Here is a 13,126-nt window from a genome sequence, read left to right as displayed (position 1 = left end):
ATGGCCAGAAAGTGGGAGTTCAGAGTATGTGCCAGTGAGTCAGGCGGCCGGCTGTTTATCTGAGGGACAGCCCCACAATGCTCCCTAAATCCCCCACTGAACCTGGTGTTAATGTGCGTAGATGTCCCATTGTGAGCAGGGGATGTAAGCAGCCTTTAAGTGAAGACTACAGATTAGATTAGGATTTCTGTGACAATAGGGATTAGGATTGTGTCAAGGCCAACATGCGTGGCTAAGCCCAACTAGGGGAAATATTTGGACTCCACACTCACATTTCTTATAAAAATGAATGAGCATGCTACCTCTATTACTCTTTGCTGCCCAGAGGTGTAGTGGTAAAATAAGAGGTGAGTACACTATGAATTCTGTGATCACAGTAAGGTGGACTGCGCCATGACGTATCGGATTTTTAAAAAGGCATTCAGAACATGTTTGATGGTGGTGGAGGTTATTGTCCAATGTTTATAACAATACCAGTGGTATTGTGGCCACAGGGGCAGCCGTGGCCTACTGGTTAGTGCTTCGGACTTAACCCCTCACTGCGCCACTGTAGCAGGCAGCTCACTGCACCGGGATTAGTGTGTGCTTCGCCTTACTGTGTGTTCACTGTGTGTGCTGACTGTGTTTCACTAATTCACGGATTGGGATAAATGCAGAGAACAAATTTCCCTCATGGGATCAAAAGAGTATATATACTTACTTATACTACTTGCGTTGATGAGTTTACATATTGTGAATGTGGATAATACAGTGTGAATTTTGAATGTTAAAAGTTGCAATTGGTGAATAAACTCTTTTGAGAGGTGGATAAACTCTATTTCTGAAGTCTCAGAGGTAGATAAACTGTGTTTACTTGCGTCTAGCCTGGCCTGTTTGTGTGTGTGTGAGAGAGAGAGATCCACCAGCATACAAAACAAAATATTCCATCTCAGCTACAGTGCATACAGTAGGCTACTGAGAGCTGAGTAATCCGGGACAAAGGGCCTTGGTCAGACAGGTAACCAAGGACCCAATGGTCACTTTGAATGAAATCCAGAGTTCCTTTGAGAGGACCGTAAAGAAGAAGTGCATCACTCCACCAATCAGGCCTTTATGGTGGAGAGGACAGATGGAAACCATTCTTTGCCGAGAGTTTCCCAAAAAGCTGAACGACTCTCAGACAATGAGAAATAAAATCATCTGGTCTGATGAAACAAAGACTGAACTATTTGGCCACAATTCCCAATGGTGTGTGTGGAGGAAACCAGGCACTGACCCGCAGGGTAATCTGCCAAAATTATTCAGTTTGGCTGAGCAGCCAGATTGGAAGACTGTTGGTTGTTCCAAACTTTTCCATTTGAGAACTGTGCTCTCGGCACTTTCAATGCTGCAGAAATTTTCTTTTATACTTCCCCAGATCTGTGTCTTCACACAACCCTGTTTCGCAGGTCTACGGACAATTCTGTGGCTTGGTTTTCACTCTGACATACACCATCAACTGTGAGACCTTATATAAAGAGATGTGTGCCAATAATGTCCAGTGAATTAATTTAGGCACAGCTGGACTCCAATCAAGTTGTAGAAGCATCTCAAGGACCATTGATAGAAGTAGGATGCACCAGAGCTCAATTACAAGCGTCATAACAAAGGTTCTGAATACTTATGTAAATGAAATAATAAAAAAAATAGAAATGTACCAAATGAGTGAATTAATTATTAATTAGTTATTTCAGAAATCCTGCTGGCACAAAGAATAGAAAATTGAAAGAACATTGATTTATTTAAACCTTTTACTTACATACGTATAAAGACCCATGGAGGGAAAATAAAGACAACATTTCAGATACAAAGTAACTTTACCAACATCATACCCTTACGCAGGAAATTCTGATATATAGTTCTTTATCGCCCCCTACAGTATGACTAACACACACAATCATCCAATCTTTTTCAATACACTATGTAGACTTGAGCATGATATAATGTTTCATATTGTTTTGCATTTGTATTGTTGCATGTGTTTGCATAGGTATGGGTATGTGTGTCCATGATTTAGTTAGTCTGATACCTAGAGACAGAAGGGCGTGGAGAGGAGAGTGCAGGTCAGCAGCAGGGACAGGGAGAGCAGTTGCAGATGGCTACCGGCGTGCACAAACTTGGACTTGGCGTTGAGGGCTAGAGGAGACTGGCAAGGTTTGTCCGAGTAGCACAGGCAGTCAAATCTTGATGCGAACCAATCAATGTCGTCCTGGGAGAGGTGTCCCGTCACAAACAGCTGTCCGTGGTGGTCCATTCGGATGCGGTAGCGCTGAGGGTCCAGGTGGAGGTACGCATCGCTGTCCCAGTGCTTCCTCACACATCGGCCATCCTCCTGGCACAGTGCGCGGCTGCACAGCTTGGCCGCCGTGGTCACATTCATGATGTACGGGTTCATCACTTTTTCCAGATGACCTCTAGCTGCCGTGCAGGTCTCCTGCAAATCAAGCACACATGGACAGATTCACACATCCTTAGCTAAACTAATATAACCCTAAAACCCCTTAGGCTAACAATAAAGCTGAAAGATTCAGTTTCAACATGTTATGCAAGCAATGCAGGGAAAAAGTAATTTGAATGTGAATTAAAAACAAATAACGAGGGAGAGAACATGCCTAAGGCAACATCTGCAATTCAATCTCCTTGCTATGATAAAATCATTGCTATCTTGTGATTTATTGGTATCAACAGATTTGAATAGTCCCTCTTTGCAGCACACTCAGAACCGTGTGTGCTCTCCAGCTCTCTGCATTCCCTTGGTGCTGTGGGTGTGTGGTGCACAAACAATACCTCTGTGTCAGTGATGTCCATGTCGCCCCAGGAAACAACCCCAGCTGCCCCCAGAGCAGCGGCCTCTCCAATGGTGTTGACCAGGTCATACTGGGGACAGAACACATCCACTGAAGTCACGGAAAGATCTGTGGTTTCTGTGTTGCTGTGCTTAGCCATACATATCCCCACCTTGCATGCTCCGACATTTCAAGATGCCCACCTTGCATGCTCCGACGTTTCAAGATATACCTATGCCCACCTTGCATGCTCTAAATTTCCTCATTCTCTCTTGTGAAACGCACAGTGCATTTCCTCTTCCACTTACCTCTGACAGATAATTGATGTCGCTGTCTTTAAACACGGGGCGTATGTACGGATAGATGGGTGTTGAGTAGTCTTGGTTGGAGAGCATGGACACCCTCATGGCCTCTTGGATGCGATGGCGCACGTACAGCCTGGCTTGGCGGGACTCCCTCAGCACCAGCTCCAGGTAGATGGAGGGGAAGAGGGCAGTGCACTCCTGCCAAAGCCAGTAGAGGTTGTTGTTTCTCTTTTTCTCTATGGCAGGACACTCCCCAGTGAAGTGGACCATGTCCTTGTTGTAGTCATAGTTATAGCAGTCAGGGTAGAGGTAGTAGCCCCACCTCCGGTTCGGACGCAGCTTCTTGCCCAGCTGCAGGGACCTCAGGAAGTATCTCTTGGCCGCTCTCTCAAAGACCCTGATGGCAATGTCCTCCGCTTCATCATAGGTTAAGGAGACATTTTTCTCCATGATGATCTCGATTGACTTCTCTCTGTAGATATCTTTGGTCCCCCAGTTTCGTATCCACTGCGGGCGCCACTCCTCAAAGTCCAGCACGGCCAGGCCGGTGAGGTTGCCGGGGATGTAGTGGAGGATGTCATCCTCTGCAAGCTCACGGTGCTCTTTGAAATCAATCAGCTGAGGCAGCCCCTCGTCATAGAACTTCTCTGACTCCTCATCCACGTAGGGAAACAAGCCAAAGCGGTCGGTGTAGAAAATAGAGATGCTTTGATTGGTGGCAGTTTTGAGAGTACTACTGACAAACTGGAAATAGGAGAGATCGAGCTCTATGCCAAAGCGTGACTCGCATAGTTCAGTCGGGGCGTTCCACATCAACAGAAACGGTACACCAGGCTCCAGTGGTGGTGACGTGTTTGGCAGAGCGCCACCAAGCTGTAACTCAGTCAGGAGAATGAGAATATTTATAAAGTAAAGTCCACACATGCGAGTCATGGCTTCATCTCTTTTTCAGCAGCGTCTGTTTAGTGCCTGTGGGGTAAAAAGAGATTAGATTTCCCCTCTCAGTAACGCATGGGATTAATTAAGAGTTTCTGGATTTAATTAAGTTATCTATTCTCAGTTTTGCTATTGATACTATCATAACAATGTTCATCAGCTTCAACCCTTCATGTTTAATACATAACAATTTTATAATTTGGGGCATTGTTAGGATAAGTATTACTTTTAAGTATTATAGCCATATATTTATGTATTTAGACACTTGAGATAGAGTTTTACAGAAAGTTTGACACAAGACACTGATATATTGATCACTTGCAACATTCTTCACATTCCTCACAGTTGCAGAGCAGTGTGTTTGTGCTACACTGGACACTACAGACAAACTATTTTGTGAAACAACCTGCAGTTATTTACAAATGATTATCCAATTTAGTTCCACTGATCTATTATTCTATTATTACTGTAAGTCAAGTTGGTCTGTTTGTTTGGTGTCAGTGCATATTGCTTTTTCAGAGATTGTCTCCGAGATTCCTGACATCAGGCATGGCACACAGATGAGCAGTAAACAGTACGGGTTTAAGTGTGATTTATCACCTTTAACCCCTGATATTCTCTAATGAAAAATAAGCTCCCAAAATAGTATGCGGAGAGAAAGTGATCACAAATGTGTCTAAACATGAACAAAAACCCAGAATCCTGCTACCAAAAAGAACCATATACTATGAACCAACCTGATTTGCAGATTATGAGTCTTGAGTCTTGATAAAAACTCTTTGAATCCTAACGGTGCTCCCGGTCAATCTCTTTCTTTGTGGACTGTCAGACGTATGATTTGCAATGCTGCCTTCATGTGCTTAAATAGATAACCCTGAAATAGGTGCTGATAGAGCTTTGCTTGAATTAAGGTTACATTACAGGCACTAGTGTAAACATGTTGGGACACAAACCACACATCATATCAGGAGGATCACTTCCTTCAAGTCTTCACAACGTTTTCAGTCTGGCATGAGGCATGCAAAAAATGGGAGTTGTCTTTGCCTGAGGGTCAGCATGAGGCATCCATAAAGTCTCAGACAATGCCCTGACCCCACCGCTTCCACTCTGGATATTTTGGAAGGTGCTGTGACTGGAATGGAAAGTTTTATTGCCGTTATCTATTGCCAGCTCAGTCACTGTCACTGGTGAGCCCATAGTGGGGGAGTACAACATGTCATCATACTATCATGTCTTAGTTGAACATCAGTCAGAAATATCTGCTGGCTTCGGTACACTGCAGGAAATCAGAAAGACTAATGGAACGTAACATTTGTGCCTGCATGTATTTATTAGTGAGATCACTCACACTATTGCTCTTTTTAAAGCAGCAGTATTTTTGTTTGTTTTTACATGAAAAGAACCTGTTGATGATGCACTGACTGATGATAGGGTGAATGGCGGCTGTGTCATTACCACTGAATGAACACCTGGTGTGCTATGGAATGTTGATGTACTGTGCAGTAACATGACCATTTTCCTCACTTGTTGATGCACTGTACAGCGGGGAAAATAAGTATTGAACACGTCAACATTTTTTTCAGTAAGTATACTTCCAGTGAGGCTATTCGCATGAAATTTTCACTGGACATTAGTATTAACTTAGGTAATCCACACATATATAAAAATCCAAACATTAATGTCTAAAAGTAGAGTTATGAGGAAAAAAGTGGAATGGCACAGGGAAAAAGTATTGAACACGCTAAGAAAAAGCAGTACACAAAGGCAAGGAATGGCAAGGAACAAACTGGAATCTATAAGTAGTTAGATAAATTATCCCTCCTATCTGTGCAAAATGATATAAGCTGGGTTGGTGGGCTATAAAAAGGTTTTTTGTTACCAAGGTGTCACACAAAAAACATTTCATGATGGGTAAAAGCAAAGAGCTCTCCCAAGACCTTTGCAACCTTATTGTTGCAAAACATATCAATGGAACAGGTTACAGATGCACTTCAAAACTTCAGAATCATCCAGCAAGCAGAATTGGAGCCATTATCTGCAAGTGGAAGAAACATCACTGCATCATCAACTGGCCATGCACAGGATCTCCTCGCAAGATTTCTGACCAGGAAGTCAGAAGGATAGTCAGAAGAGTAGCCCAAGAGCCAAGGACCACTTGGAGAAAGCTCCAGAAAGACTTGGAGGCAGCAGGTACAATTGGTACAGAGAAAATCATATGCACTTCACCGCCATGGCCTCTATGCACGCTCATCCCGCATGACTCTATTACTGAAGAAAAACACGTGAAAGCTCATTGAAAGTTTACTACACAACATTTGGACAATCCTATGAAATACTGAGAGAATGTATTCTGGTCAGGCGAGAGCAAAATTGAACTTTTCGGATATCATACTACACAACATATTTGGAGGAGAAATGGCACTGTGCATCACCCTAAAAATACCCTACCAACAGTGAGGTTTGGAGGTGGTGGCATCATGGTGTGGGCTGTTTTTCATCTCATGGCACTGGCAGACTTCATACAGTTGAAGGAATGATGAATGGAGTCATTTTGTTCCGGGAGAATCTTTACATCCACCAGGATAATGAGGATGAGACATGACTAGACCTTCCAGCAGGACAATGATCCACACCATTCAGCAAAGGAAACTCTCAATTGGTTTCAGAGAAAGGAAATCAAGGCCCTGACTTCAATCCAATTGAACAGTTTTGGAAGTTGACTAAAGATCAGGATTCACAAGAGGGACCCCTGGAATCTTCAATATTAAAGGACTATCTGTTTAAAAGAATGGGCCAAAATCACACCAGAATACTGTGACTGATTAGTTTCGTCATACAGGAAATGCCTTGAAGCTGTCATTACGAATAAAGGCTTTTCCACAAAGTATTTACGAAATTTCAGCAGGCGTGTTCAATACTTTTTTCCTGTGTCATTCCACTTTATTACACATAACTCTACCTATGGACTTTAATGTTTGGATTTTTTATATGGGTGGATTATCTGAGTTAATACTAATGTCTGGTGAAAATGTCATGCAAATAGCCTCATTGGAAATATACTTACTGAACATTTTTTTGACGTGTTCAATACTTATTTTCCGCTGTATGTGTTGTTGAAAAAATGATGCCAAGGGATTGACAAGAAATGACATTAACTCTTACACCTTGTTGCTTCAAGTTTTTAAGCTTTTAAGGTTTTCTTTAATCAACACGTTTTTGCCATTACTAATGCTGTTGGTACTTTTGACTGGGATCCAATGCAACCATCCTGTGAAGTGCTTTTGTAAAAATGTTTGCAATTAGATATATTGGCACATATTGGCCACACTTTACACTTTTCACCTCTTTTGATGGATTAACTTTTTTGCATCAGGAACATTGGTGTGCGAGTTCATTCTTGATTGAAGGACTGATTAGACTATTGGAACTAACGTACCCGCGGGCCTGGAGTTGTTGACGCGATACCCTGTTTGCTCCATACAAACCCTAGCAACATTTACGATAGGGGGGACAGGTATCAGTCCCTCAAGGTGGCTGGCTAGTTTTGTATTTCAGGCAGTGGAGCCTCACAACAGAAATTACATTAAAAATGTAAAAGTAATACAACAGTATTGTTGCAATATGTTCTCTTTGACCTTTCAGGCCTGTCTGCACACATCTCTCTCTCTCTCCATATATATATATATATATATATATATATATATAAAAGACCATTTCTGTTGTGAGGCTCCAATAGGTTATATTGTTTACATTTAGTAATGTAGTGTAAGCAGAGTCTGAAATTTGCATGAAACAAGTCCATCATGTTTATGATTTACATTATTCCTACCTACTGTATATAACATGCCCTGTCACCGAATGCGATCCTCTGATAGACATTTGCTATCTGCCCATGCAGAAGAAGTGATATTGAGAGACGGTCAGTATGATGATGTTGTGATAACAGTCAAGAGGCCTTTATTCATCCATATCCATATTCATCCATATGCTGTATGTTCTTTTATAGTTTTTTGTTTTCAAAATAATGATTCTGTTTTAATTCCCATGCTTGCTCCATGTGGTTACAAGTGACAATCACACTTCACGTTTTCTTCTGGAAATTTAATATAATTATTAGATATTGATTCAAACACTTAAATTATGGAATTACACCAGTAGTTTAATCTTTGCGGATCCTACAGTGTATGTATCTAGCATCATGCATTTTGCATGGAGGGCAAATTTTAAGATCACAGAAATTAATCGATTGCGTGATTGCAATTTTATTTTGATTATTGTTCATGAATTAGCCAGACCATTTCAGCTTTTCCTATTTTCCTACATTTCCTATTCTGTAGACTCATGCTCACCAATGACTGGACTCTTTGGGTGATCACATACACTGAGAAAGTCCAGTGTGGCATCAGATTAAATGTGTATAACCAGAGGGCTCTGGGGAGGCTGAGTGGGAATTGCAGCTGAACAGCTCCTCCCTGCATAGCACTGGCATGTGAAGTGATTATACATGTCTGTGAAATCCTGAGTCGAGGGGACACCTGTCACCACGTAACTCCCGACGGAGCGCTGAATATGGAAGTGCTGTGGGTTCAAATGCAGGTAGGTGTCGGTGTTGTAGTTCCTACGGACGCAGCGGCCATTTCCTTGACACAGGAAGTTGCTACAGATCTGCGTAGCGGCTGTGACATTGGCGATGTACGGGTTAAGGGTGGAGAGCAGGTAGTCAGACAGATTATCACATGAAGCCTGCAGGGAGATTGCGCCAGAGCAGAGAAGTAGGTTTTCAGTAATGATTAGTCATAGACGTGTTCAGACAAATATTTGGAAAGCAAGCAACAAATTGTCTCATAAATTAGTTTCACCCATTCTACCTGTCATACACGCTGATAATTAAACTTGAACCCTATAGGCAGTTATAGTGCTACTAATTAGAGGAAAGACATGGTCTTAAATCTATTCAGCTAACAGAGATGTCATTTTGATATAACATGTTCATGTTGTTGTTGAGCAAGTGCATATTAATTCACATGTTAAAGTGAAAAATGAAACGAAAAATACTATCTCCACGGCTTATTTGATGTGTTTTAATGCAGAAAAACACCCTGTGGTAATTTTTTGCCAGAATTACACTTTAATTTTTATGTGCATAAAAAACACATCAATTGAACATCCATATCGTTTTTAAACTCTCTCTTCACAAAGTATGATTCAAATGCATTCTCATTTCACTTCATATTACCTGGTCATCGTAGTCAGAGCTGGCCCCCCACATCACTGTTCCAGCGGCCCCAAGAGCTGCACTTTCACCAATGCTCCTCACCAGATCTATCTGAGGGTGGCATGGACACAAGACCATTAGGAAGCCTTTCATGAGGAATTACTGTACAACCTAATGTTACTGGCCAAAAGGGTTCTCACCTCCGTTAGGTAGATCTTGTTTTGGTCACGGAACAGTGGCCGAGAGTAGAGGTAGACTGGTGCTGTGTAGGGACCTTCAGGCAGAGCTGACACCCGCATGGCCTCTTGCACCACGTTACGGACAAACAGGGCAGCGTTGTAGTTTCCTTTGAGGGACGTGGACAGGTAGGCTGAGGGGAAGAGGGCAGTGCTGGCCTCCCACAGCCAGAGGAGCTCATTGTTGCGCTGCTGTGCGACCTCCGGACACTTCCCAGTGTAGCCTGGCTCATCTGTGCCGTAGTTGTAGCAGTTTGGGAACAGGTAGAAGCCCCAGAGATACTCTGGTCTATCGCTAACTGCTACCTTTAATGTGCCTTCCATAAAATTTCTGGCTGCACTTTCAAACTGTTCCCTAGCTTCAAGTTCTGCTTGCTCTGAAGTGAGAGAGGGATCTTGTTGTTGGGCATAAGCTACTGACAATTTTTGGTAAATCATTTTGGAGCCCCAGTTTCTCTCAAAAATGGGTCTCCAGGCCTCCCAGTCAATGACTCCAAGACCAGGTGATGACTCAGGGATATACTCGGACACTTCTGCCCTCGACTTGGCCAGGGAAGCCCCTAGGTTAGCCTTTTGTGGAATCCCGCCATTAAACTCTGTCCCTGTTTTGTAATCTGTGTAAGGATATATGCCCATGTGATTACTGTAGAACAGGCTGAGGAACTGATCTGCTACTAGAGCTGGTGTAGTCACTGCTTGAAAGGCTGTCATATCTAAAGGGACCTCCTGCTTTGTGCAGTCTTTGAGAGGCCCATTCCAGATCACCATGAAGGGCTTTCCATCTACTATAGGGGCTGCAGTCTGTGGAAGTGAAGTGGCAGGACAGCAGGCGGCCAGAAGAGACAAGATAACAGGAAACAGCGCACTGGAGATCCCTCGTCCAGCCCAATAGTGGTCCATGATGGCTTCTCAGAGAGAAAGGGTGAGACATAGATTTCATGTCATGAGAAATGATTACTGAGAACACTTCAAATTCTGCTAAAAAGTATTTGTTTTGATTTTGTGAAATCATTTAAAATGTGATATTCATTGATCTCCTTTTGTTAAATGAGGATTTGATATGGGGTGACATGAAAGCAAGACTGGACCTTACCTGCAGGAGGCACACACCATCATTGCCAAATCTGTGCTGTTTTATACATTCTAAATGGAACCCTTATCCTGAGATATCTCACAGTTGTTTAATTTTCTTTGTGATAACAAGCATTTAGGCTCTATATCACCAGGCCAAACACATTTTTAGAACAACGTGACACAAGGGATATGTATTCCCTTTGTTATTTTTATTGTGTAATATATTTATTGTAATCTTCAAAGCTTTTGTTTTGCTTGCGCAAGGTAAATATCTGATAAAAACTCTTTTGTGTTATCGCTAGAACAATGTGTTCCCGAAGATGGCAGATGAGAGGAAAACAATAGTTGTATTATGAAGAAATTTTTATTTTACAGTTTGTACCTATTGGCGGATAACCGCACAACTGGTTTAGCAAGTTAATAATGTTAGGTTGGATGTTTCAGCATAAAAGGTTGTAGCAATGATTAATACATTACAGGCATGTAGCTGTGCTTACACAGTAATCTAGAGGTCTGTTTTAACATGTGGATAAGAAGCTATTAGTCCTCTAATTAGTTTGTTGTTCTGTGTTTAAAGTGATATAGAGATGATGGTCATGACCAAGGCCGCAGCTAAAGTGAAGTGTTTTGACTATGCTGTTCTAGGTTGTGTGAGAGCTATTTTAGCTCTGGATTTATGAGCAGGGGGCTGCTTTGTAACAAACTGACAAAATGATCCAACCTGAATAACCTATAGGTAGTGACCAATCATCGGTACCTTTTGTAGGCTACTTGATGTAGATTTCTGAGCCTGTGACTGATGTAAGATGCAGCAAACATTTGAGCTCCAAAACAAATTGAGTGAAGCTACCAACTCTCTCTTGCGAAAGTAAATCACAATGTTTATTATGGCGGTTCTTACAATAACTTTTCATGCAGACTGGCGCGGTTGAACTTTGTTCAAAATTGATGCATTCAAGTTGACTTTGCAAAGTTAGTATTATAGCCTATTTATCACAACGTTGTCAGTCGCGAGGTCAATCGCAAATTTATTCAAACGGTTAAGGAATTAACTGTAGCTTAATTTGTGAAGGGTCAAAGAGAAAACACCTGTTTGACATAGGCCTACGCGTAGCCACGGGCTGGACTTGTCAGTCTTGCCCATCCGATTAGAGGGCTTTCCTTCGTCTACGCTCACCATCTTAAAAAGACGCGCAAGTCAACACTGCGCTGAAACTCAATAATCAGTCAAATCGCGAACAGCCACAGCTCCATTTAATTGTCAGGTGTGATGAAATGCGTTCATATTCCACTTTTTATGTCATAAACGTTGCATGCCTATGGAAAGGTTTTGTGGTACGATTGTCCAATGGTCAAGCGACCCACCGATGCTGGGTTCATCAGTTTTGCGCAAGTTTAAAACGTTTAGCCGACTGCATAATTTGTCATTTTCGTTCTATAAGTTCCACTTCATGTCATGAATGTAACATGCCTATGATAAGGCTTTGCAGTTGTACAATATGGTAAATCTATTGTCTCAACTGAGATTCATGTGACGCGCGCACTGATGCTGGGTTCATGCACTTGGCCTAGAACAGGAACATTTTTGAGAGGGAATGAGAGAATGAACGCACGCAAGAAACACTTTTTAATTAAACGTAGGCCTAATTTACAAAGACATCGTAAAACACTGAAAGTTAATATTTACACCATGGGTCTCACGTCGCTCTCAAGCTCAGTCGCTTGCTGTCCTCTTTTTAGCTTGCGAGAGGCTGAAGCAGTCATACACATTTGCACAATTGTTGCCGCAACGCAGCAGGCCTACGAATTTAATAAAAAGTAAATAATGCTTAATTAAAAAAAGGCATGTGCTTACACAGCCTATAAGTAAATAAAAGAGCCCGGTCATAATGTGAGGATATAGGCCTACAGTAGATGAGTATAGGCCTAAATAATAGGACTAGCGAATTTATAACTCAAGCAAATTGTTTTCAATTATAAAATTGCACAAATTAAGTTCAACGGATTTATCTGGACGTGTTTTAAGTTGGCTGCAGCCTGTAAATAGGCTAATGATTTTGAAATGATTTGAAAACGAACTTCTGTGGTCATATGTATTTTACATAGGCAAGCAGGACAATTTGGGAGTTTTTGACATGGAAACGATACAAATTAGTGTCGAGCACAGTTGTGTTTAGCCTAGGCCTATTTGCATTTATTTAAGTTATGAACATCAGACGCTTGAGTGAAATCTCGACCTTATTAGTGATTGATAGGCTATCTATCAGCCTAGGCGCTGTTTGAGCAGGCTGTGAACAAAGGGTTAATTTGCTAATTTGTTAATTAGCTAAGTTAGTTTGCCTGCTAGCTAGCTTATCAGTAGGCTATACAGTCTCTCAATGGGATTTTATGTGATCTATAATTTACCAGTAGGCCTACAATAGCTAGGCCTACTTCTGTCTAAATAATAGGCCTTTACCTCTCCTTATTCAGTGTAAACTTGGAAAAAGATCAATCGGGCCTTTCACACTGTCAGTTCATTACCGAGTAAAAAAAAACAAAAAAAAAACAGCTGGA

The 13,126-nt window shown here is 41.8% G+C and overlaps 1 protein-coding gene and 1 pseudogene across 1 annotated transcript; both read right to left on the bottom strand.

The window, feature by feature from the left end:
* Window positions 1-1,810: 1,810 nt before the first annotated feature.
* On the bottom strand, window positions 1,811-4,888 carry LOC143139753 (hyaluronidase-5-like). The gene is made up of 4 exons (XM_076300482.1): window positions 4,783-4,888; window positions 3,113-4,078; window positions 2,806-2,895; window positions 1,811-2,452 (listed from the first exon to the last, which is right to left on the bottom strand). Exons 2-4 carry the CDS (start codon window positions 4,040-4,042, stop codon window positions 2,048-2,050), a joined length of 1,425 nt encoding a protein of 474 aa, XP_076156597.1. The 5' UTR covers window positions 4,043-4,078; window positions 4,783-4,888; the 3' UTR covers window positions 1,811-2,047.
* Window positions 4,561-10,396, bottom strand: LOC143110062 (hyaluronidase PH-20-like; annotated as a pseudogene).
* Window positions 10,397-13,126: the final 2,730 nt, after the last annotated feature.

Source organism: Alosa pseudoharengus, unplaced genomic scaffold (assembly GCF_046254945.1).
Source record: "Alosa pseudoharengus isolate Yale_2024_CS ecotype anadromous, Long Island Sound unplaced genomic scaffold, YU_APseudo_1.1 YU_APseudo_1.1_scf_10, whole genome shotgun sequence".
In the NCBI taxonomy this organism is placed as follows: Eukaryota; Metazoa; Chordata; class Actinopteri; order Clupeiformes; family Clupeidae; genus Alosa; species Alosa pseudoharengus.
Note: the sequence above shows the minus strand (reverse complement) of the source record. Positions and strands in the feature narration are given on the sequence as shown.